This window comes from Microtus oregoni, unplaced genomic scaffold, assembly GCF_018167655.1.
Source record: "Microtus oregoni isolate MIOR12 unplaced genomic scaffold, Mior012 000019F_ref0000042, whole genome shotgun sequence".
In the NCBI taxonomy this organism is placed as follows: Eukaryota; Metazoa; Chordata; class Mammalia; order Rodentia; family Cricetidae; genus Microtus; species Microtus oregoni.
In genome coordinates, this window is record NW_024543078.1 from 35590466 (window position 1) to 35616894 (window position 26429).

Consider the following 26429-nt stretch of genomic DNA (forward strand, 5'->3'; position numbering starts at 1 on the left):
CTGGGTAGCACAAATTAATCTGTGCTTAAGAGCACTTCCTGGTATCCAAACGCTTAGACCCACGGGAAGAACTGGACAGTGAGGAGAGGTAGGCGTGTTAGGACTCCTCAGGTCTGACTGAAAGCGGAAGAAATAAAACCCACGATTCAGCATGCAGAGTCCTTGATAATGGTCCTGCACAGAAAAGCACAAGAACTGGGAACACATTTGCCTTTGAACTCTTTGAATTACAGTTTTTGTTGGTTGTTTTTATTTATTTATTTTTTAATTAGGTGTCTGTGTGTGGGAATGTGTCCCTGAATGCAGGTGTCCACAGAATCAGGTGTCACACCCTTTGGAGTTGGGAGCTGCCTAATGTATGCGCTGGGAACCAAAGGGGAGTCCTATGCAGCACCCTCGAGCACTAAGCCATCACTTTGAATTTTATAAAACTGTGTCTTAGGTGTATGGATGCTTTGTCTGCATGTATGTCTGTGTACTACACACTTGCCTGGTGCTCACAGAAGCCAGAAGAGGGGATCATAGCTCTGGGATTGGAATTACAGTTGTGAGCTGCCATGTGAGTGCTGGGAATCAAACCTGGTTCTTCTGGGAGAACAGCCAGTGTTCTCAACCACTAAGCCATCTCTCCAGCCCAGTTATTTTCTGACAAAGGGTTTCATGGAGTTCAGGGTGGCCTCCAACTTGCTGCATAGCTGAGGTTAACCTTGAACTCCAGATCCTCTGGCCTCTATTTGCCAAATACTGGGAACTTTTAGACAAGAAATGAACCTCTGTCTGACTCGAGGCCACGGGACATGGGGATGCAGGGCATTGATTGCTGCACCTGCTCATTCATTCTCAAGATGGAGACTATATACGAGCTGAGGGATTTACTGGAGGGAGAGCAGCCCCTGAAGAACTGGTTTATACAGACATTAGGTTTACTCAGTCAGCCTATTGCCAGCTGAAGTCTCCAAGAATATCCAGGGCTGGAGGACAAGAGAGGAAGGACAGGCATTACTGAAGGAAGCAGCCATGTGCAAGCTGTCTTCTGATAGTCGGGGTATCCGGTCTGGCAAGACTGTGAACACAGGAGAGCCCAGTGGATTCAGCAGGAACTTTGGACTAGTAGGAGGCTTCAGTGGCTTTGCTGAGCCCCACAGTGCTTCATGGTCTTGGTAAAAGAGGCTCTGAGTGATTTAGACTGACAGGTAAGTCATGTTCATAAAGTGCTAAAGGAACTGGGAAGGGATGGGGCAAAAGGCAGCAAATGGGCTTGTTTGGGCCACTTGAAAGCAAACGGGCCAAGATTTGTGTCAAGATAAAGTTCAGAAGGAAGAAGTGGAAAAAGGAAGCTTTAAGAATCTGTCTTCTCAGCTGGGCAAAGGAGCAGTGCAGGGGAATGCCATGTCTTAGGGATGAGAAGCTGTGCGCACTGCTCTCTGGAAGAAAGGATGCTGGGGTGGGAACAGTTTCCACCCCAGGAGTGGTCCGTGAGGCAGCAGCAGCCACGCACAGACACAGCTGAAATACAGCCTCACTTGCTCAGGTTTTCATAGAACTCGGGGCCAACAGCCCAGGGATGGCACCACCCACCATGAGCTGGTCCCTCCCCTATTGAGCACTAAATGAGAAAATGCCTAACAGCTGGATCTCATGGAGGCATGCCCTCTGCTGAGGCTCGTTCCTCTGAGGACTCTAGCTTGTGTCAAGTTGACACACAAAACCAGCCAGTACACCTGGACACAGAGTAATCCTCAACAGATACAAGAAAGTTGAAAAAACACAGCATCATATCTGACCAGCACAGATTAAAGCTGAATATCAACAGAAATATTACAAATTCATGGAAACTGAATGACTCACTACTGAATGGAGAATGGAACAAGACAGATTATTATTATTTTTTCTTTGAGACAGGGTTTCTCTGTGTAGCCCTGGCTGTCCTTGAACACACAGTGTTGACCAACCTGGCTTTGAACTCAGAGATCTGCCTGCCTCTGCCTCCCGAGTGCTGGGATTAATGGTGTATGCCATCATCACTGGTAAGACAGAAATTTAAAAGTTTTTAGAATTGAACGAAAATGAAAATACAACATACCCAAACCTATGGGAGACTTTGAAGGCAGTTCTAAGAGGCAAGTTCATAGCACTAGTGCCTATGTAAAAGATTGGAGAAATCTATCTTATACTAGCAACTTAGTAGCACATCAGAAAGCTCTAGAAAAAATTAAAAAAAAAACTAACACTCTAATCCCAGCACTCGGGAGGCAGAGGCAGTCGGATCTCTGGGAGTTCGAGGCCAGCCTGGTCTACAAGAGCTAGTTCCGGGACAGGCACCAAAGCTACAGAGAAACCCTGTCTCGAAAAACCAAAAAAAAAAAAAAAAACAAAAACAAAAACAAAAAAAACAAACCCCTAACACTCAAAAGGCAAGTAGAGTAGCTGGTAGGAAATCAATAAAATAGAAACAAAAATGACAAAGAATGAAACAAGAGTTGGTTCTTTGAGAAAAACCAATAAGACTGATAAATCTTAAGCCAAATTAACAAAAAGACTGGAAATAAAAATTAAGAAAATTAAGAGATGAAAAGGAGACATCACAACAGACACTAAAGTAAACCATAGAATCATGAGAATACTACCTGCTAAAGTTAAATCAAAACCAGATAAGCAATTTAAACAGACCCATAATCCCCAAGTGAAACAGAGGCAGTAATTAAATGTTTCCCAACTAAGAAAAGCACAGAATTCTACCAGACCTCCAAAGAAGAATTGGCATCAGTACGCTTCAGATTATTCCTCAAAATAGAAACAGAAGGAACAATGCCCAATTCTTTTTAATAGGCCACAATTATTCTGCTACCTAAAGCACACAAAGGTCCAACTAAGAAAAAAATTAAAAACCAATTTCCCTTATGCACAAAAATGGAAAAATTCTCAATCAAATACTTGTAAACCAAATCCAAGAACACTTTAAAAAGAACATCCACCATGATCAAATAGGCGTCATCTCAGAGATGCAGGGATGGTTAACATACATAAACCAATAAATGTAACCCACCACACCACCAACACACACACAGTCATCTCAGAGATGCAGGGATGGTTCAACACACATAGACGAATAAATGTAACCCACCACACAAACAACACATGGTCATATCATCAGATGCAGAAAAGAAGGTCTTTGACAAAATCCAATACCCCTTATGATAGAAGTCCTGGGGTATAGGGGTATACTTCAACATAACAGAAGCAACTTACAGCTAGTCCACACCCAACATAAACAGAGAAACTCAAAGCATTTCCACTAACATCAGGAACAAGCCAAGGATTTTCACACTCTGTATACCTATTCAGCCCAGTACTTTTAAGTCTTAGCTAGATCAAAAAGACAACTGAAGGAGATCAGGAGAATATGAATAGGAAAGGAAGAGCTGGGTGGTGGTGGTGCACACCTCTGGTCCCAACATTGGGGAAGCAGAAACAGGAAGATCTCTGAGTTCAAGGCTAGTCTGATCTACAAGGCAAGTTCCAGGACAGCAAACACAGAGAAACCCTGTCTTGAAAAACCAAAACAAACTTAAACAAAACAAAAACAATAACAACAAAAAAACTAACAGGAAAGGAAGAAGTCGAAGTATCTTCATTTGTACATGATATGGTAGTATACATAAATAAAGCTAAAACTCCACTTGGAAACTCCAACACCTTCAGCAAAGTAGCACGATACAAAATTAACACACAAAAATCAGTAGCCTTTCTATATAAAATGACAAAGGGACTGAGAAAATATCAGGGAAACATCTTTCACAATAGCCTCAAAAATATCTTGGGGTAACTCTAATCAAGCAAGTGAAAGACATAATAAAAACTTTAAGATATTGAAGAAATTAAAAAGATATCAAAAGATGGAAGACCACTCGTGCTCATGGATAGATAGAATTCAACACAATTCCCAACAAAACTCCAACACAATTCTTTACAAAAATTGAAAGGACAATGATCAGCGTCATAGGGAAACATAAAAAACCCCAGATATCTAAAACACTCCTGAATAATAAAAGAATTGCTGGAGGTATCACCACTCCGATCTCAAATTGTATTACAGAGCTACAATAGTAAAAACAACATGGTATTGACAGAAAAACAGACACATTGATCAATGCAATCAAACTGAAGATCCAGACATATGTCTACATACCTGTGGACCACTGGGGAAAAAAGAGAGCATCTTTAACAAATGGTGTGGTCAGACTGGATGGCTACATGTGCAAGAATGCAAATAGAGTCATAATTGTCACCCTGCACAAAACTCACTCGAATAGAGTATGGATCTCAACGTAAGGTCAGATACCTTGAATCTGGTAGAAAAGGAGATGGGGAATAATACTGAACTCATGGCAGTAGGAAAAGACTTCCTGAATAGAATGGCAATAGTTCAGGCACTAAAACAACAATTACTAAATGGGACCTCATGAAACTGAAAAGTTCCTGTACTGCAAAGGATAGTTATTAGGGCAAATGGCAGGCTAAAGAATGGGCAAAGATCTTTACCAACTATACATCAGTGTTGGGTTAATATCTATAGTATATAAAGAACTAAAAAAAAACCCAAAAAGTGGACATCAAGAAAACAACCCAATTCCCAGAACTAGGGAGGCAGAGGCAGGCAGATCTCTGTGAGTTCGAGGTCAGCCTGGTCTACAAGAGCTAGTTCCAGGACAGGCACCAAAGCTACAGAGAAACCCTGTCTCGAAAAACCAAAAAAAAAAAAAAAAAAAAAAAAAAAAGAAAAAGAAAATAATCCAATTTTTTAAAAAATGGGGTACAGAGCTAAACAGAGATTTTTCAAAAGATGAAACAAAAAAATGTCTAAGAAACACTTAAAGAAATGTTCAACATTCTTAATCATCAAGGAAATGCAAATCAAAACTTCTTTGACATTTCATTTTAACACATCAGATTGGCAAAGATCAATAAAACAAATTGAAAACTCATACTGGTAAGGATGTAGAGTAAGGGGAACACTCATCTACTGCTGGTGGGAGTGAAAATTTGTTCAGCCGCCATGGAAATCAGTGAGAAGATTCCTCAGAAAGATGGGATAGATCTACCTCAAGATCCTGCTATTCTACTCCTGGACAGATACCCAAACAACTCCACATCCTGCTACAGAGACATCTGCTCAACCTTGTTCATTGCTGCTTTATTCACAATAGCCAGAAGTTGGGAACAGCCTAGATTTCCAACAGATGAATGTGAGCTGGGCGGTGGTAGCGCCGGCCTTTAATCCCAGCACTTGGGAGGCAGAGGCAGGCGGATCTCTGTGAGTTTGAGGCCAGCCTGGTCTACAAGAGCTAGTGCCAGGACAGGCTCCAAAGCTACACACACACACACACACACACACACACACACCAACAACAACAGATGAATGTGGTACATTTACACAATGGAATATTACTTAGTTGTTAAAAAAACACGAAATCCTCAGGAAAATGGATAAAGCTAGAAAAAATCATTTTGGGTGGAGACAAATATGTGTATGTATGTGAATGTTCGTTTTTAAGCCTTCAATGGACATTGCCACACTCTGTATAACCTTAGAAGTTAGGTATAAAGACTAGGGTGGAGGGAATAATCTCCTGGGCAAGGAAAAATAGAATATATATTTATGGAGAGATTTATGGGGGGTTCTGGAACAGAAGGATTGAACAGAGGGAGGGAGGAAAAGTGGGAATAAGGGGAGGACAGCTAAAACTAAGGGACATTTGAGAGGGCATATAGAAACCTGCTACAGTAGAAGATTCTTAATATATATATATACATATATAAATAAATACATATATATGTATACACACACACACCAAAGAAATCTAAGCCAGGGCACAGAGGCAGAGGCAGGTGAATGTCTGTGAGTTCAAGACAATGAAACCCTGTTTTAAAAATCAAAACAAACCTAAATGAAATCACCAATTAGCAGGGAAACAAAGCCTCAACTAGACATCTCTCGCCACCAATGAAAACTCCAGTGCTAGGAATGTGTTACATATAATTGGGTTATTGGCCAAAGGGGCCCATGGAAACCCCAGGCAACTCAGCCTTCAGCCAAGGCTACTGTTTACTCTACAAACTGATGCTAAGGTTCTGTTGCTGAAGACAGTGCCTACGTACCTGATTGTCCACTTTTGGGGGGAGTTGAGCTGGTGCCTAACTAGAACCTTCACCCCTAATCAACAGTGTTCATAGTCCTGGGAGGTATGCTGCATGCTACCAGCTATAAACCCTTCCATCTACAATGGTGACCTGTCTCCATGATACACTGGTACAATAGTGGCACACAGGTTGTGGGAATAACCAACCACTACCTGATTGGATTTAAGTCTCACTCCACGAGATGGAACACATGCTGATGCTGCTGGGGAGGTCAAGAACCTGGAACTAGGTATCCATGGATGTAGGGGAAGACCAAACACTACTGTTCTGCTGAAGGAATGTAGCAATAAAATGACTCCCAACTGCTGCACTCATACATCAGTGATGTGCTCAGGCACCATTAGAGACGCTTCCATCTGCAGTAGATGGGAACAAGCTGAGATCCACAGCTGGACACTGCAGAGAATGAGACCTTGGAACACCCTTCGGGGCTCAGGGAACTTTACAGAAGAGGAAGTAGGAAGGCTTAAGAGCCAGTAGGGATGGAAGACACCAAGGGAACAATGCCTTCTAGCCACAACAGGAGTAACCTACATATGAACTCAGACTGTGGCAACATGTACAGGGTCTGCACTGAAGAGTGGGAAGGGAACACGAGATCCATCCCTAACCAAGAAGCTATCTCCAACTGACAACCACTTGCAAAGGAAAACTTTCCCCAGTGGAGTCTCACAGGGTACACAAACCACATTTAAGGGCAGGCCCCATGTCCTGTAGTAGACAGCCAACTCAAAATGAACTCAGTGGTGTTTTGGAGGTTTTTTTTGTCTCAATGTTTTGTCTGGGAATTTCTGACCTCACTGATCTTTTGCTTACACAGTATGGTTTCTGATTCATGTGCTTGCATATATTCATGCTCCTTTTTTAAAAGATAACTTATTTTTATCTTATGTGTTTTGCTTGCACATGTATGTCTATCTATGATGGTGTCAGATTCCTTGAACTAGAGTTACAGACAGTGGGTGCTAGGAGTTGAACTCAGTTCCTCTGGAAGAGCACCCAATGCTCTTAACCGCAGAGCCATCTCTCCAATCCCCCCTTTTTCTTTTCTATGGTCATTTTTTAATTTGCCTGTTTGCTTTCTACAGAGAGAAAGAATGCATGGGGTTGGGTAGGTGGGAAAGATGTGGGAGATGAAGGAGGGGAAACCATGATCAGAATATATTGCATACAAAAAAAAAACTATTAAAAAGTTATTAGTGGTAACTGTTAAAGACAGTGATAGTGCATGCCTTTAATTCCAGCACTCAGGAGACAGAGGCAGATGGAGCTCTATAAGTTCAAGGCCAGCCTGGTCTACAAGAGCTAGTTCCAGGACAGGCTCCAAAAGCTACAGAGAAACCCTGTTGGGCTGGAGAGATAGCACTGCCTGCTCTTCCAAAGGTCCTGAGTTCAATTCCCAGCAACCACATGGTGGCTCACAACCATCTGTAATGGGGCCTGGTGCCCTCTTATGGCCTGCAGACATACACACAGACAGAATATTGTATACATAATAAATAAATAAAATATTTTTTTTTTAAAAAAGAAACCCTGTCTCGAAAAACCAAAACCAAAAATAAAGTTGATACCGTGTCCAAAAAAAAAAAGTTTGATTATATATTAACCTCCGAGTCTCTTACAAATTAGAGCAGCCCCTGAAATAACTTCCTAGGATGAAAATAAGTTACGAGGGTCCAGGCACAGCTGGAGAGCTCGCAGGAATAAGTCTACCAGGGTCCAGGCACAGCTGGAGAGCTCGCAGGAATTTTGTGGTCAAGGTGCTGATAATACCCAATAAGGTGACAGAAAACTCTATAACAGACTGTTTATAAATGTAAAAACAAGCCAGGTGTTGGTGGCATACACCTTCAATACCAGCACTTGGGAGGCAGAGGAGTCTGAGGCTAGCCTGGTCTACATAGAGAGTTCCAGGATAGCTGGAAGCTGTTATACAGAGAGAAGTTCTCTTTCTAGTAGCTGATGGCCAGGGACCCCCGATGCCTTACAAATCACAACTAGAACTGGATGTCAGTCCTTATTGCTGAAGACATCACAAGCTATGTTGTGGGGCCTGGTAAGTCTGGAAAGGGCTGGGCTGGAAGGTTCCTCCCATTAGCTGGCTTTCACGGCACCAGGTGCATTGCAGGCTTCTGACAAATGGCTACCAGTGATCCTTCTCAACTGTACACAGGCAGCATGCTAACGCCAGTCTTCCAGGTAAGATGTGCTGGAGATACAACAGTCGCACACCTGTTGCTAACTGGACTGAAGGCCTGCTCCCCAGCAGGGAGCCCTCAGTCTGTTCTAAACGTCTGTGCTACGGAAGTCCTAGCTGTAGGCCTTGGTCAGGGAAGCTGATTCTTGACTCATAACTGGCTAAAGTAAGAATAAATGACTGTTGTTTGGGTCTACTGGCACAATGCCCATTCTCAAAAAGGGGCTGGGGAAAAACATAAGCGCTGAAGAAAGGGTTGGATAACTGGGGAACCCTGTTCAGCATGATGTGACTGACCATTACTGTCCTAAACTGCACAAGACCACCACAAGGTTGAATCCACCAACATTACCTCATGGAAGCAGGCAACAGGAAGATCTTCCCCTCACAAAGGGGAGTAAGAGGTTAACAATGCTGAGGTGCTGTTATTCTTGGGTGGTAGAACTTCCTGCAAGGAGCATATATTCCTTGGGCTAATTGTTTCTTTGGTCTCTTGTAAGTGCTCTTCTGGGTGCTCTCTCCCTTGGGAGAAGACAGGCAACACTGCCCATCCTCCCCTGCTCTCCGCCCCCAGTCATCCCCACTGCTTCAAGACAGCACAAAAGAGGAAACTCGGAATGGGACTGAAAGCCCTTCCCTGGAATAAAGCATACACAAAGTCTTAGCATCAGCTAGGCGGGACTTAGCATCAATGGCAGGAGGGTGGCAGGGTCACCAGCAGGCCACAGGAGGGTAGAATGAAGGGAAGGAGAATTAGGGCAGGGACCACAGTCAGGTGTATGGCTTCAGCCCAGGACCCTTGCCCAGAAAAGCCTTACGACCTGACATACTGGCCAGGGACACACTTGATGTCATCAATTTTATTCGTTTTCTCTCTTTGAAAATAAGAGTAAACATACAATATATAGTTTCTATTTATACGTAGTAGATATAATTACTGCAGGGATCAGACGCTATCCCCAGCCACCCAGAAGCAGTTTCTCGGGCTGGTCTTTCTTTGTGGAGGGAAAGAAGTGTGCATGACTGACAAAAGCAGAATCTTTATTATCAAACAGCAGCGACAGGAAAACCTACCACTGTTAGACACACTGAGACTGGGGTGCCAGAGAACCCACGGGAGCCCCACACTGGAAGCATTTCCACTGCCACTTGTTCCACCTTTCGCCCTTTTTCTGTTCTAAGAACCCTGGACTCACAGAGGGGACACCAAGGAATGTTTTGTAGGCAGTGACCATCCTCCAGGGCACGAGGGAAGAGAACTCCAGACGGCTCTGGACCATGCAGGCAGACACAGAGCACCAGCTGGTGTGCATGGGGTGGATGGTGCTGGCCCAGGTTGCTCCTCTGGGCCCATCTCTGCCCATCACCACATCTGGCCCCACCAGAGTCCCAAGGCTGTGACAGAGCAGTAATATTGGCACCCATACTCTACCCAGAACAGGCTCAGTGGGGAGACAGAGCAGGGATCAGGAGCTGGGACTCCAAGGGGAGTTCCATGCTCACCCCCAGGCAAAGGGAGAAGGAAGAGCACCCTGTGGCCTCCTGTCCAGCTTCTGCTGCTATGCTGGCTCCGTTCCCTTTGATCCCACATCAGCAGCAATGGAAACCAGCCACTGGAGATTCACAGAGACCTCACTCCAGGAGGGGGCAGGGCCCTGCTCCGGGCCCTCAGGATCAGAGAAGCCTCCTGGGTGGTCAGGAGCCCACCTGGCCTTTCCCCAAAGAAAGGAGGAGGTACTGCCACCCACAAGGGCTCCACGGTAGGGCTGGCAGAAGGCTGGGGTGGATGCTGGAGGGACTTCAGTTCTTGAGGATAGTCTCGTAGGCCTGGTACACATGCTGGGACACCTCTGGTGCTCGGCACTTCAGGGACAGCTGCAGGAAAAGGAGGGCAGGGAAAGAACTTATCCCTGGGGCTCTTCAGTAAAAGGATGGGAGAGAGAACTGGCACCAGACGGAAAAGTGAGCTTGTATATGTGCGTGCATGCATGGCAGGGTGGCAGCTCAGAGCGGGACAGATGTGAGCTAAAGCAGAGGAGGTGGCCATAACAGTCAGCTGGGTGGGAACCAAATATTCTTGCAGCCCCCACACCTGCTGTCAGTTCTGCCACCAGAGCCACTGTCAGGCATGATTCACGAGCTGTCAGGAGTACCCAGATCCCACCCCCCATTCTGGACCTCCAACCACTGGAGGTCTAGATCAGAAGCAGTTCTGACAGGCAATCCTGGTGGGCAGGGTTAAGAGAGAGCAGGTCTCTGCTGGGGACTGCAAGGTGTATGGGGCTTGCTCTGGCTCCTGCACAGGAAGCAGGTTTATGTAAGAGCACCTCCGTACTGGTTAAGGTCTTAGTCTTGAGACTCTGGGCAGAGGGGATGGAAGCCAGCCAGCCCACCCTTCCACTTGAGAGCATCAGATCTGTCTGAGGCTGCAATTAGGAAGGAGTGGCAAGTAGAATTCTGTAATTCAGCAGCAGTAGCCACAGAGGGGTCCGTGGGCCTCCTTTTAAGGGCTCCACATACAATGCACATGGAAGTGGTTGGAAAGTCCTGGTATCGGTGGCCACCATCACATCTGCTGGGTCTTGGGAGCATAGCATTGTGTTTAAGCAAGGCCAAGTTACAGAGGGAAGCAGAATGCACTGGGGTCAGACCAGGAGATGAGGCATGCGCAATACTGCTAGGAAGGATGAAGGTGGGGCAGAAGAAGAGAGAAGCAATCTGCTAACCTCCAAGTCCTGTACCATGGCACCAGCAGGGAAGGTGGACGTGCAGCAATCAAGAGGGAGATGTAAATTACCACCACCTCAGCTAAGGTCACAGCCCACACACCAGCACCAAGGTCACCAGGATTGGGAGGTGCTTCTACAGGGCCACACCTACCAGGCAAGACTGCCTGGGGGAAGCAAAGCCTTGACTCTGGGCCTGGGAACAGCAGTGGGGTTTACAGAATACCCAGACCGCCCTGAAGGTGTCCTCTGAGAGCTCTGACTTAAGGTCAGAAGTATGGGCTGCTGAGAATCAGTGTGCCCTGGCCAGGCACTCATACGGCAGCAGGGCAAGTTCAAAGAACCAACTCTCACAGCAGACTCAAAGAGACCTTGGCACAGTGACGCCCATCACTGTCAGGGCAGGGAGGTCCAGGGGCTCTCACCGTGAAGTTGGGGTTGCCTGGTTGGATGCGTAGCTCTGCCAGCACCCAGATGCCATTGGTCAACTTCAGAGACTGGTAGAGCATGTCCTGGCCCTCCACATTCCTCTTGGCCACGGTGAAGATGTTACTGCTTTGTAGCTTGTTGCTTGCAGTCTCTGCAGGATCAGATGGCCATGGAAGGCCCACACTTAGTGGGTACAGGGGAGAGGATGAGTGGAATGGGGGGGGGCAGGGGAGGCCTCACCTGTGTTGAGTGGGCAGTCTCTGATTTGGAACTGTGCTTCATTCTCATTGGGAATGTCTTTCCACGTGGCCAGGAACATCTGCCGGTCTGCAGGGGAGGGGGGTGGGGTGAGAGATGGACCCTGATAAACTGTGGCCCCAGCATCACATGACAGGAAATGGGTCTGGTCTCCAATGTGCCACCTGGAAGCTGAGTGAAGGCACTGACTCCTCCACAGTTCTATCTGCTTCAGCTCAAAGGACACAGGCCTGTTCTCGAATGCCCTCTGCTTCCTGCCTCTCCTCTCCCTTACCCTACATCTCACCGCATCTTCTTCCCCCTCTGTGCAGCCTGCTCTTTAGACATGGCTCTGTGGCAAGGATGAGGAGGTGCCACACAGCCCAGGCTGGCCTTCCCTGCAGTCTTCCTTCTCAGGGTTCTGGCCCTAGCACTGAGGAGATAGACACCAGGTATGGTGACCGACCTGGTTCTCTGAAGTCCATGGGACAAGCTGAAGGGTGAGCAGCAGGGCTCACAAGTGAGGTGGCACAGGCCACCTGCAAGCCAGAGTCGGGGCCCCTAGGATCTGCTGAAGAGTCCACCATTAAGGCAAAGCTGTCTTGTTAATCCTTATTGCAAGCACTAGCCTTCCCAGGTTCCCTAGCTGCAGTCCTTTGCACAAATCCCCAGGGCCCTTCGCAACTCACCCATCTTCCCGTCCTCCACAAAGAGGACATGCAGTGGGTACAAGGTGCTGAAGTAGAAGACATCAATGTTGTTCTTCACAGCCACCTAGGCATGAGGGTCCCCAGTCAGTCCCCAAGGCTTGATACCCTGATTCCTGGGCTTATACCGCCTCTGAAGCCCCAAGTAGGGTGTCCTAACAGGCTTTCTCATAAACCATCCCTTGTAGCCATGCCCTTTGTCCCCTAGCCCAGGTTCCATCTGCGTCCAAGAGCACAGTTCTCTATCAGGCCTTTTACAGATATGGCTAGCAACCATCCCAGGACCTAACTGAGCAGAAGCAGGGTGCTGGCCCTGTGGGGACGCACCTGAAGGTTGTTCAGAGGCTCCATCTTCATGACTGAGCCCACTGTGTTGAGAGGCAGGGAGAGCTCCACAGTCTGGTTGGGACTGAGTGGGGCGTGTACTTGGAGTGGTGCAGCAGGAGCCAAGCCAAAGCTGAAGGAAGAGAGGTGATGGGCAAAGAGCTCCTTCATCAAGTAAGCTTTCCCCAAGCTCATGACCACCCCTTGTCCACTGGCCATGTGGACAGGAGGTAAGAATCTGGGGCTAGTACTACACACCCTAGTCTGGTTAAGGCAGGGTAATCTCTGCTGTCATTTCTCCCTGTGCTGGATCCTGACAGGTCCCTACCCCTTCCTTAAGGACCTTACACAATACCAGCGGCCTGGACTTCCCGCTTCTTGACAGCCTAGGTATTTATTACTAAGACTCCTAATTTAAGAGGGATCTGACCACGCCCAGCAATGACCAGATTTCACTATCACTTCTGGAAGGCAAGTCACAGTGGTATGGAGGGGAGCATTCAGCATGTCCAGGGCAGCATATGGCAACAGGCCAATTTCTATACTGGCAAAGACCCAATTCCTTCTTCCTGATGAGGACACTGAACCTAAATGAAGGACTGGCTCACACCCATCTCCCACTATGGTGGTGAATGCACTACTGAGAAATGACACTATGCTCTCTACTCAGGCTTGCCTAGAATCCAGAGGAACGTAGACCTGTGTGGTGGCTCTGCACTCCAGGCTCGGTGGGAGTGACTCCAATGTCAGCTCTGTGACCTGGGGCATAAGGAGGAGTCTGCCCTGCTGGACTATCAGGCAGCTCTGTGGAGACCATCACTCTATAGCCCATGGCCATGGCATAAAAGGAAGTGTTTGATGTAGTGGGTTTATCAGCAGTCATGCACCTACAGCCTCTAGAGTCCCATGAGGGAAAGAGGCAGAGCTGCCCCTTCAGTCAACTTCTTAGAGGCTCAGTTTGCTCATCACTGGAGCGGTTCAGGAGGAGGGATCATCAAGAGGAGCTGCCAAGGTTCCAAGAGCCTGACCTTGGCGGCTCACAGAGCTAGCAGGCACGTTTTCTCAACAACACACAGTACAGGCCGTATGGGGGAGGAAGGGCAACGAAGAGCCAGGAGCACCCACTACTCATTTTCAGAGTCTTTATCTCATCTTTTGCTTTCAGGGGTGGCTGACTGGCTGGCAGGCCCACTGCCCACCCACTTTCTCAGAACTGCTCCCTCACATAAAAGTGACTCAGGCCTGGGAGGAGAGGCAGGAGGGAGATACAGAGCGTTTCCAGTGGTGGGATGCTAGCTTGGAGCTGTGATTTCTGACACAAAACTGTTCTTTGGGCAGTGGAGGAAAGACCTTTCTACTCTGACTGGTGCATTGGAAAGTGACTGCTGAGTTTGGACAGGGGCTCACCTGTTACGATTGAACTGGATGGCGAAATCTGTCATGACCTGCAGGGCCTTGTTAGTCAGCTGCAGGTCCATGGAGATGGAGCCAACCTGACGGGTGAAGGTGCCGGAGATCTCCAGGCCCTTGGCCTTTATGGCAGGCAGCCAGACCTGTAGGGAAGAAGATGGGAGGGGCCGTGTGACTCTTCCCCACCCCAAAAATCATAGCTGGCCCCTGAGACCCTTTCTTTCCTTCCTAAGGGCCTTCTGATCAACCTGCCTCCATCACCATAAATAAGTGATGATAAATAAGCTAATCCTGTATCCCACCCAGGGCCAGCACCATAGCATAGCTATGTATCAGGGTAGCGGAGGACAGGCAGGACATCTTCAGAGGTCATAAAAGGCAATACCAAGAAAGACTGAAGAAAGATGAGGAGACAGGTGAGCCTTGCCAGTACCATGACAAGCCAAGGTCAGAGCTGAGTATCCAACAGCATTCTGGATCCTGGCCACAGCCTGACCTCTACTTGGCTGTTACAGACTGTCCTTTCATGCAGGAGATATGGCTGGTCTTCCACTGAAAAACTGGCCGAATCACAGGCAGCACCAATGAAGCTCTGGCCTGCCAGTGTCCCGGCTGTCCTTAGCAGGCTCAGGAGTGGAATGTCTGCATCAGGACCTCCCCCACTGCTCGCAAGGAGCTCTTTAAGGAAAGGGTTTTGCTGCTCTGTCTACACCTGTCTCAGAGCCCAGTGTAGTGCTGCTGTGTATGGGGCACTTACTAAGTAAATGGCAGGAATCAACCCTGCCTGTGAAGGACAACCACGAGTGTCCCCTTCGGATATGCAGGGGCCTCTCAGGCCCTTTGATAACAGAAGGCTACAGTTCTAGTAGACAGCTTAAACAGTGCCCCAGTGTACATGGCCCTCAGGCTATAGACACATAACTATATCTTAGGTGCTATTCACATTCATTGAGTTCTGAGAGGTCTTGATCTAAATGAACAAGAAATGAATCCAAGAAATGAGTTGTTAGATCATAAAGGTGGCCCAGTGGATAAGCTACATCTGCCCTCGGGGCTTCCACTTCTCAAGGTACCATAGTTTCACCCAGATGGCTGCCCAGATCTCTTTCCTCTTTTTCACAGCAGCTGGAATTACCTTGTAAAATGCAAACACGGTCACGAACCCCTGGAAAACCCTTTCCCACCTTGTACTGGTATTCATAGTCTGGGTTCCTATTCCAGGCTTATCTTGTTCCTCCTCCCCACGATGTCTCACTTGCTGTCTATTGGAAAGCACTTCTCTGTCCCCACCTCACCTGGCAGGCTCTGAGCACCTTGTGTCCCCCGGGACAGAAACCACCAGCACTGAGTCCCCAACCAAGGCGTGACGTGTGAGAGCACTCAGAAAGCTGTGAAGCCTACCCTAGGCTTGGCACCCACAGACCAGGCACTGTGACTCTGTCTCAGCAGGCCTCTTGTGCTTGCAGAATTGGTCCTCGTCAATGTGGACTCAGAGTCTTGAGAGGTCTAACAGAATTAAATCTCACTGGCTGACTGAATCCCTCAAAGAAGCTAATCCATGCAGACCAACTTGAAGTTTTCATATACAGGAGCTTCATGTGTAGGGCACACACTTATCTACGAAAGGTGTGTGTGGGGGTCTTGTACAAGGACAAACAACCCCAGCAGCAATAGTGTTATAAAGGAAGTACAGACCACCGGCTACTGTTAATGAAGGGAGCAGTGACTAAGGAGATGGAAGTCCTGTCCTGTGGCAAGGACTCTTTGTCCAGGAGTCTGCCTGACTTCTAACCCAGCCCTCACAACTCCTGTTACCAGCACTAAGTGTGAGCAGGCACATCATCTCTACCTGACTAACAGTGATGTCATCAGTTAAAATCAATACACACATACAGCTAGGTGCTGGCGCATGCCTTTAATCCCAACACTTAGGAGGCAGAGGCAGGTGGAACTCTAGAGGCTGAGGCCAACCTGGTCTACAGAGTGAGATCCAGGACAGCCAGGGCTACACAGAGAAACCCTATCTCAAAAAACAAAAAATAGGGGGCTGGAGAGATGGCTCAGAGGTTAAGAACATTGCCTGTTCTTCCAAAGGTCCTGAGTTCAATTCCCAGCAACCACATGGTGGCTCACAACCATCTGTGATGGGGTCTGGTGCCCTCTTCTGGCCTGCAGGCATATACACAGACAGAATATTGTATACATAATAAATAAATAAATACCTTTTAAAAAAAAAAAAAAAAAAAAAAAAAAAAAAAAAAAAAAAAAAAAAAAAAAAAAAAAAAAATAAAAAAATAACTGGGTGGCTCATGCCATTGATTCCAGCACTCGGGAGGCAGAGACAGGTGGATCTCTGTGAGTTTGAGGCCAACCTGGACTACAGAGTTAGGTTCAGGACAACCGGGGGTACACAGAGAAACCCTATCTCAACCCCCCCCAAAACAAACAAACAAAAAAACAACAAAAACAAAAAACCTTTACACATGTGAAAGACTAGCCAGCTCACGCTTCTCATTTCTGGTGGCTGAGTATCCAGTGAGTACCAGACTGCAGGACTCTGCCCTGTGACATCAGTAGTTTTTGTTTTGAGATCTTCTTGCCTTTTAATGCTGGGATTAGAGATAGGTACCACTATGTTGCTGTGGAAATTACTTTAACTATGTAAAGATGTGTTACATTTGTTTGTGCTGCATTTGCTTAATGATGTAAGGATGTGTGTTTAATTATGTAAAGATGTGTTGTATTTGTTTCACCTTATCACCTAAGACACCTGATTGGTCTATTAAAAAGCTGAATAGCCAAAAGCTAGGCAGGAGAGGGATAAGTGGGGCTGGTGGGCAGACACAATAAGGAGGAGGAGAAATCTAGGCAAAAGAGAGGAGAGAAGGAGGAGAATGAGAAAGAGAGGGACACACTCGGGGCCAGAAGCCAGGCAGCTGCTAGCCAGCCAGCCATGAGTAGCAGTGAAATGAAGATATGCAGAAGGAGCAGGGCAGTGGTGGCACACGCCTTTAATCCCAGCACTCGGGAGGCAGAGGCAGGAGAATCTCCGTGAGTTCGAGGCCAGCCTGGTCTACAGGAGCAAGTTCCAGGACAGGCACCAAAAACTCCAAAGAAACCCTGTCTCGAAAATCAAAAAGATATGCAGAAGGAAAGAAAAGTAAAGAGTCCCAAGGCAAAAGCGTAGATAAAGAGAAACAGGTTAAGTTATAAGAGCTAGTGGTACAAACGTAAGGCCGAACATTCATAACTAATAAGAACTCTCTGGGTCATGATTTGGGAGCTGGTTGATAGCCCAAAAGAAAAGATCTGCTACACTATGTTCTACCGACCAATTCTTTTTTTTTTTTTTTTTTTTTTTTTTTTAAATTTTCGAGACAGGGTTTCTCCGTAGCTTTTTTTGGTTCCTTTCCTGGGACTAGCTCTTGTAGACCAGGCTGGCCTCGAACTCACAGAGATCCGCCTGCCTCTGCCTCCCGAGTGCTGGGATTAAAGGCGTGCGCCACCACTACCCGGCTCCAACCAACCAATTCTTATTTATTTATTTATTTTTGTTTTTTATTTTTTGGGGAGACAGGGTTTCACTAAATAGTCCTGAGCTCAGAGATCTGCCTGCCTCCTGAGAGCTGGATTAAACATGTGCCTTACCACCACTGCTGCCTGGTTTTGATCAACTTTTTAAAAAATAGTTTTCTTGCTATTTATTTCATGTGTGTGTATATGCATAGATGGCGTGGTGTGCATGCATGTGGAGGTCAAAGGAGAACTTGTGAAAGTCAGGTCTTTCCTTCTGCCAGGTGGGGCCCAGAGACTGAAATCAAGTGGCAATTTTACCCTCTGAGCAATCTCACTGGCCCCAGGTTTGTTTGTTTGTTTTTGATTTCACACAGGTGAGGCTGGCCTTGAACTCCCAATCTTCCTGCCTCTACCTCCCAAGAATGGCTATTGTTAGGCTTTTAATGGGTATGGTTTGGCCTGGCGCTTGGTGGCAACAATCTGTGTAGTAGGCAACTAAATGTGGTATTCTGTATTCTCTGGTCCTGCTGACTGTGACTTGTGACCTTAGAGAAAAATATAGCTAGGCATGGTAGCTCATGTCTACAATTCTACAATCCTAGCCCTCTGGAGACCGAGGCAGGAGAATCGCCACAAGATTAAGGCCAGCATGGGACTTCATAATGAGACCCTGTCTCAAAAATGGAAGGCATACAAATGTTCTCACTTTGTAGCATAGTGACAGAGAAGTTGAAGATTAGGTTACAGTGTCACTGCCCCGCATTTAACGCCAGATTCTGTCACTTACCAGCAATGTGGCCACAGGCAAACGTATTCAAGTTTCTCAACCATAAAATGAATAACAGTAACATATGGCTGTAGGAGGACCCAGTGGGCTGCTGCTGTGGAAGGCTGGTGCGTGCCTGGCATCAAGCCTGCAACTGCAGGCGGCAGAGCTGCTGTCGTGTGGACTTCTCGGCTGAGGCTATGAGAGGCCTGCCTGCGGCCCTGGCTGTCACTTCTGTAGCCGAGGCCAGGTCAAGGGAAGCACAGGTGCTGCTTACACCCTCATCACCAAAGACCTCTATGGGTGGGCCTTGAAGCTCTCGAGGTGGGAACCTCAGAAAAGGAAGGTTCAGCAGACACGGCCTCTGACCTGTGTTGTTAAAGGATTAGGCTATATATGTCCTTGTGGAGCTTCTCTGACACAGGTTAACATGACCCCCACTGTGTTCTCAGGCATAAACACTTACGGGCCAAACTTAGTTGTTTTCACCGACCCTCCAATGGCTCTATCTCAGGACCTATTACACAGCTGCTCACATCAGAGCAGCCTTAGCCCCTTCAATAACCTACTACTCTTTTTTTTTTTTTGATTTTCGAGACAGGGTTTCTCTGTAGCTTTTTGGTTCCTGTCCTGGAACTAGCTCTTGTAGACCAGGTTGGCCTCGAACTCACAAAGATCCGCCTGCCTCTGCCTCCCGAGTGCTGGGATTAAAGGCGTGCGCCACCACCGCCCGGCAATAACCTACTACTCTTACTGCTGAGAAAGTCCTCATGTTACAGTCTGTGTGCTCCCAAAACTGCTGTTGTTGTCTAGGCTCAGAGGAACACCCTGATAATCTCCTTTGGGCTCTGTGCGACTCCACCCAGGCCTTCCTTAGGGCCAAAGCTCAAATCAAACCATTTCATCATTCAGTTTAGAACTCTCCAATGGCTATCACCGAGCCTGTATCATGAGCAAGACTTAGTCTGGCTTAGCTTTCTACCTCAAAACTCTCTAGTCTAGCAAAATGTCTTGGTGGGTGATGATACCCTCAGGAGCACACTGGGTACTGTGGGCCACAATCCAGGAAGCATGAAGAGGTTAGGGGGGTGAGGTCCTATGTTTTGGGGACCGGAACATTCTGCCGTGGAACAACTCCAACTCTTCCACATCCTTGGAGTGTTCTCTGCATACTTTACGTATATAGAAATAAATCAACAGAAGTTCCCAAGCCTGTTTTGTGTGTTTCTTTTTCTTTCTTTCTTTTAAACAGGGTCTCATGATATAGCCCTAGGTGGCCTGGCACTCACAGGGATCCACCTGTCTCTCCCACCAAAGTGCTGGAATTAAAGGCATGTGCCACTATGCCCGGTGATACTGAACTCCTGATCCTCCTGCCTCTACTTCCCAAGTGCTGCAATAGTAGGTTTACATCAGAACACCTGGCACCTGTTCTGTTAAGAACTTTAGGGGGCTGGAGAGATGGCTCAGTGGTTAAGAGCATTGCCTGCTCTTCCAAAGGTCCTGAGTTCAATTCCCAGCAACCACATGGTGGCTCACAACCATCTGTAATGAGGTCTGGTGCCCTCTTCTGGCCTGCAGACATACACACAGACAGAACATTGTACACATAATAAATAAATAAATAAATATTTTAAAAAAATGAAAGAAAAAAAAAGAACTTTAGAGTCAGTTGTCTGTTCAGAAATTACGAGTGCCACCAGCCACACCTTCATGCTAAACTACCAATGCTACCCACGCCTGTCATGTCACAATGACAACACACTGGCATGTCTTCTAGGGCAGATTTCCTTCCTTTTGTCTTCTTCATATACTGATGGAGACATGTGGTTATTTTTTAATTTCCATTTTAATTTCTATCCTGTGTAGAACCATCAGTTCCCTTTAGAGACAAGAAGTTTTGTGTCCAAGACACTGAATCTAACAGTAGAGATAACTGGTACTCTGACAAGACCAGGTATTCCCTCCTCTACAGGCTTTATCACATGTGCACTCCCCATCTTTGCTCAACAAATCTGACTGCCAACTAGACAAGGCATTGCTGTCCTAGACAGGCCAAAGCAGAGCTGTCAGAACGTGAGGCCATGGCTAGAGCACAGTAAGAATGAAAGACTGGTGACAGCCCATCCCCCGGTGCTGTGGGAGGCCTTACTAATCCAAGTTCAGTTCCCCTTCTCAGTTCCTGCTGGAGGGACTTACTGCTTTGGGAGCTACATAGGATCCTGAAAGGGTGCCCACGCCACTGGTCAGGTCAAAGAGGTCACTTAAGCCACTGCCGATGGGTGCTCCAAGTCTGGCTGGTGCTGCTGCTGTTGTCACTGCTGCTGGAGGTGCCCCGAAGTTGGTGTCTCCAATCTGGCAAAGAGAGCAGAGACATGCGTGAGAGGCAGGGACATTAGGGGCCCATGAGGAACAGTCACCTGCTCTTTAGAAAACAGTGGGGGTAGGAACAGGACCACCTCCACATCAACTTTAAGTTGCAAAAACAAGACAAAGTAAGTAAGGTAGGTGGAGAAGAGAGGCTGAGCACTCCTGAGTCCCACAAGCCTTGAATCTCAAGGAGTGACCTCTGAGAGAAGACCCAACCCATAAAAGGGGGAGTCAATGTTCACTGCTAGTAGGAGTAAGCTAAGCATAGAGGGGCTCTCCTTTAGGAGAGCACACGGGCTGAGGGCTAGCAGTCCTTAGGATGATAAGGCCTCACTGTTATGGAGTGGTTGAGGACACTGGACCACCAGCGAGGCTTAGCACAGATGAAGAACTGGTGAGAGGGTTGAACCGTACCCCTTCAGGCTCATCCCCCATCTCCAAGCAGAAGCGGGCAGGGTGAAGAGACAGGCAGCGACATGCAGAGAGAAAGGCCAGGAAAGAACATGAGACAAAAGAGAGAGGTTAGTTAAACTGTGGTTCTAGTCGGGATAACTATGTTCTGAGGCCCAGAGTCCCGACCCTTTGAGGGATACTACTCTTCCCGTGGCTTTAGCCTGGCACCCTCATACCCTATGCCGCATTTTTTCCCCTTGTCCTAGGACCTCTCATGGCCAGACTACTGACACCAAGGAAAAGGTTCAGAAGCTGCCTCTGCCCAGCACCATAAGGTGTCTGAGGAAGGGCAGAGAGACCCTGGGCCAGACTTACCATACTTCTTTCTTTCTTTTAATATTTTATTTGGTGTTTTGCTTGTATGTATGTCTGTGTGAGGGTGTCAGATGCCCTGGAACTGGAGTTACAGACAGTTGTGAGCTGCCATGAGGATTCTGGGAATTGAACCTGGGTCTTCTGGAAGAGCAACCAGTGCTCTTAACCACTGAGCCATCTCTCCGGTTCATCACAGAGCAAAAGGTGGTTCTAGCCCTGACCTTGCATGGAGGTCTGATTAGGCTGTTCTCCCTAGCTTGTGTTAGCCTGGGTCCCCAAAGCTAGGGACATCCTAACAGGATGCAGGTGACTGAGCACGGAGCTGCATGAGCATTCGACACAGCCTCTCTTGGCTGATGACAGCACAGAGAGGCATCAAAGCCTGCTCATCTGAAGATCATTAGTAACATCACCTGGGGGCTAGGACGTACCAAGCTGTCGAGGCCACCACCAAGAAGGTCCACAGCTCCCATCTGCACTGAGGAAGCGGCCAACGGTGGGCCACTCACTGGAGGCCCAAGGTCCAAGTTGAGGAGGTCACCTAACAGGTCACCCTGGGCAGGGATGACATCAGGCTGATCACCAGAAGGTGCTCCAGCAGGGGCTGTCTCAGGGCTCTCTGTGCTCTCGCTCCTGTTGGGCACAGAGAGAGGTGGAGGTATCAGTGTCCCAGGAAAGGTAAAGAGATGCTGGTCTCCAAAATCCTTCCCTAAGTCAGACACTATCTCCTCACTGTCCAGAGGTGGGGTGGGGATGGGGTGGCTTCTATGTGACTTGTCTCTGCTTCCCTAGTCCACTCACCTTGAAGCTCTCTATGTGGTGAGCCAGCTGTGCACATTCTGGCTCATGCTAAAAGGAAACTAGATGCCAGGCCCCTGAGAGCAACAGAGGTGGTGGGAACAGGCTTTTGGAACTAGAAGTCAGCTCTGCTAGCAGTGGGGTCCTGGATTGTCCACACTCTCCATAGCCATTATCCTCACCTATTAAATGGACACTTTGTCTCAATGGGGTCATTCAGTGGACACCTAGTATATAGTTCAGCATTGGCAGAAGGTGGCTAGAGTCCGAGTTTGCTTAAACTAAGGCTTTTCCAGGGACCATTTTCTAAGGCTTTCATGCATGTTGGCCAGCTATACTCACGAGGCAGTGCGGGGTGGCAGGCTCTTATGCACCACTCCTCGGCCGCCCTCCACAAAGGCGTTGGGTGGCTTGTGGTAGACAGAAGCTAGTGTGCCAATGTAGCAGATGAGTTCATCTAGCAGTGTAGGCTCAATAAGGTCCGTCTCCTCTGAGATGAGGGGCTTCTCAGCCAGCACCACCTCTTTGGCAGCTACAGGATCGGTGGAGAGCAGGCGCCAGTAGATGTAGCCACGGTCCCGAAGGTCTGGGTTGTCTGAGTCCTTGTGGGGTGGAGTTGGAGAAGCCTGTGTAACTCCTTCCCAGATGAGAGAAGGGGGCCCTCCCATAGACCAGCCTTAGCATCTAACAATTGTGTTTTTGTTTTATTTTTTTCTTTTTGTTTTGTTTTTTGAGAGAGGGTTTCTCTGTGCAGCCCAGGCTGTTCTGGAACTCATTATGTAGACCAGGCCTGAATTCAGAGATCTGCCTACCTTTGTCTCCCCAATGCAGTGTAAAAACGCGTATCATCATACCTATCTCAACCAACAATTCTGAACATAATCAAAGGCTTGCTTCTAAGCCACTTTAAGGGGCATATCCTAGCCCTCAACTTTCAGCTTGTCTCCTTGGTTTCCTAGTTCAGGTCTCCAATGCCCTACCTTTCAGTGAACCTTCCAGCAAACCTTTTGGTCCCTACATACCCCTTCTCTTCAGTTTCTCCTGGTGATACCACCCCATGTGGATCTCTGTGACTCTGACTCCCAGAAGTCAGGGGTCTCAGGCTACTCTGGCATCAATTCCCAGAGATACTACCCTTGAGGGTGGGGTTAGAGACTGGCTCCCAGTAATAAAGCTTTTTTTGATGCAATGTGAGGAGCAGCAGGGAGGTGGAACACTACCTGAGTGGCCAAACTGAGGACCTGCTGTACCAGCTCCTGAGTCTCTGTTGGCTTCTTCAGAAAGAGCTTCACAATGGCTGTCAGTAGCTGTAGCTGGACCTGCAGGAGACAAGGCAGGAGGGTGGGGTGCACAATAACAACGAGGCTTGGTGGGCCTGCTTTTCAGGAACTTGGAGCTGGGCATTATATTATCTGGCAGGTAGGGCTCAGCTGGGCTGCTAGGTACCCATCAGAGCTTCCAATCTGTAGCTCCAAAAGAGATTCAGAGCTTCCAAAAGCAACGTGTGACTAGTATGCTCCTTAAAGGTGTTGATGGGACCACAGAGATCCAGGTCAGGCCTTCAGGGCCCCACACAGCTAGCCTGCCACCGAGGAACTGTGTGCCTATCAGAAGGTAGGAAGCACTCCAGACCCCTCCATCTCATTTCGTCAGGATAGCCTCAGCTTTGCTGGCGCTCCTCAATCTTCACGCAGACCCAAGCCCCGTACTTCCATAGTTTCCTCTATTCCCTCACCAGTGTCAGCTAACTGGCTGCCCTATAGCTGTAAGCTTTTTCTTTTTTGTTTTTAAATTCAGGTCTCATTATGCAGCTCTGGCTGTCCTGGATCTCACTATGTAGACCAGGGTAGCTTGGAATTCACAGTGACCCACCTGCCTCTGTCTCCCAAGTGCTGAGATTAAAGGCATGTACCAACACAGAGCTGATCATGAGCTTTTAATGGGTGGGGATAGGGTCTGTCTAGCTCACTGTGTGACCCTATATATACTGCTAGGGAACAGGAGGCACTTAAGAAATCCAAGGCAGGTGGCACACGCTTTTAATCCCAGCACTCAGGAGGCGGAGGCAGGCGAAGCTCTATGAGTTTGAGGTCAGCCTGGTCTACAGAGCCAGTTCCAGGACAGCCAAAGCTACACTGAGAAGAAATCCTGTATTAAAAAAAAACAAAAAAAAAAAAAAAAACCAACACCAAACCAACAAACAAAAAAAGAAATCCAAGGCAGGAGTAGGCCCAGCTTCCACATCTGGCTCTAGTCGTTCACCTTTGGTCAGAGGGTGGTAGTTCAATCCCAGTACTGGCGAGTAGAAGCAGAAGGACCAGGAATTCAAGGTCATTCCCAGCTACTTAGCAAGGGGGAGGTCAGCCCAAGATGTATGGACACCCTGTGGCAAAAGCACCCTTAAGAAAGCACAAAGAAGGGGCTGGAGAGATGGCTCAGTGGTTAAGAGCACTGGCTTCTCTTCCAGAGGACCTGGGACTTCTCTTCCAGAGGAAGGGGAGGTGGTGGCACACGCCTTTAATCCCAGCACTCGGGAGATAGAGGCAATCTATATGATCTACAGAGTCAGTTTCAGGACAGCCAGAAATACACTGAGAAATTATGCCTTGAAGAGAGAGAGAGAGAGAGAGAGAGAGAGAGAGGGAGAGGGAGAGGGAGAGGGAGAGGGAGAGGGAGAGGGAGAGGGAGGGAGAGGGAGAGGGAGAGGGAGAGGGAGAGGGAGAGAGAGAGAGAGAGAGAGAGAGAGAGAGAGAGAGAAGCCCATTTTAGGTGGGAGTTAGTGTCTTGTGAGCAATTGAACTTGATTTGGAGCTAGAGTAAGATTACACCTCATCTAAACTCTGACTCCCTCACTGCCCCACAATCACCAGGGTTACCTGAGTTGGTTTCCTCATCTGTAAAATGGGTATAACTCATATAGTTAACTGCAAGAGTCAAGCAGACAACCAGTGTAAATACCCCTGGTGAAACTGTGCTGGGACTGAAGGTGCACCACCTAAATTTAAGGAACTTGGAAAACCTGAGATCAGAACTTCAGGTTTCTTTCCTCTAGATTCCTGACTCAGCTTTTCCTTCTGACTTACCTAATCCCTGGATCTTTAGCAGGCTTATTCCTGGGGAGGAAGAGGCTACAAGACTTATCCAAATACTTGGCAGCTTACACTGCACCCCCAAGGCAATCCTCCACAGGGCAGAAACAGCACAGGCAAGGCTTGGCTTCTTGGGAGCCAGATGAGCGGCTGATGTTAAAAGTAAAGCTACACAGAGGGAGGCGGTGGCAGCAGGAGGGCGAGTGGGACTGAGAATCACTGCTAGGATTCTGCCATGGACATCTGTTCTTGTTCGCCTGGCGCCCACGCTGCTGGCTTTCCTTCAGAGAGCTGCCATTCTGTCTCTTTCAACCCATACAGGCGAAGATGAACAACTGGCCCACCAGTCTTGGTAAATGATTCCACAAAACAAAGAGATCTGGGGACTTTAGTCAGACTGCTACGGTAAAAGGTCTCTCTCTTTCCACGGGAGCCTCAACTGCTGTGGGACTGTGACCAAGGCAGAAATCATTTAGGATGGCAGAGACAGCCCCAACACCACAAGGAGAAAGTATGAGGAGGGAGTGTCCCGCTCAGATGTGTCAGCTACAGGAACTAGCAGGCCCTGCTTCTTTCTGGGCCACTTCACTTTTGAATCAAGTTCTTACCCAGGTCAGAATCAATACTACCACTGATGAGTACCTAATTATGAGCTAGACATATGTTAAAAATGAGCATAAAATCCTTAAGCAAGGGTGAGGCAAATGAAGGGTATGGGTTCTGGGGTTTCTGATTCCACTGCCCATGCTTGGACTCACTAGGTTACACTGCCTGCACTGGTCAGGAGAAGACATTTCCTAGTTCACAGCAAAAGGAACAGCGATGAAGAGACGCAGACAAAATTATATCCATTACATTCTGAGCTGTCCAAATCAAGTACAAGAGGCAGGA

The 26429-nt window shown here is 47.7% G+C and overlaps 1 protein-coding gene and 1 non-coding gene across 5 annotated transcripts in view; both read right to left on the minus strand.

The window, feature by feature from the left end:
- Positions 1 to 9243: 9243 nt before the first annotated feature.
- Positions 9244 to 26429, minus strand: part of LOC121459438 (AP-1 complex subunit beta-1-like) — a 55752-nt gene continuing 38566 nt past the window's right edge. The window contains exons 12-23 of one of the 4 annotated variants that reach the window (XM_041669209.1): positions 23670 to 23768; positions 22792 to 23051; positions 22083 to 22284; positions 21298 to 21318; positions 20713 to 20868; positions 14229 to 14374; positions 12825 to 12954; positions 12480 to 12564; positions 11794 to 11880; positions 11550 to 11704; positions 11125 to 11133; positions 9244 to 10273 (exon numbers count right to left, since the gene is read on the minus strand). In XM_041669209.1, coding sequence (XP_041525143.1) covers positions 10199 to 10273; positions 11125 to 11133; positions 11550 to 11704; positions 11794 to 11880; positions 12480 to 12564; positions 12825 to 12954; positions 14229 to 14374; positions 20713 to 20868; positions 21298 to 21318; positions 22083 to 22284; positions 22792 to 23051; positions 23670 to 23768 — 1425 coding nt within the window. In that variant the 3' untranslated portion in view covers positions 9244 to 10198. The remainder of the gene's footprint in view (positions 10274 to 11124; positions 11134 to 11549; positions 11705 to 11793; positions 11881 to 12479; positions 12565 to 12824; positions 12955 to 14228; positions 14375 to 20712; positions 20869 to 21297; positions 21319 to 22082; positions 22285 to 22791; positions 23052 to 23669; positions 23769 to 26429) is intronic. The other 3 variants (XM_041669211.1, XM_041669210.1, XM_041669212.1) reach the window with 3 other exon arrangements.
- On the minus strand, positions 13740 to 13836 carry LOC121459959. Its single transcript, XR_005976020.1, has one exon. It is a non-coding gene; the product is annotated as a small nucleolar RNA SNORD125 (small nucleolar RNA).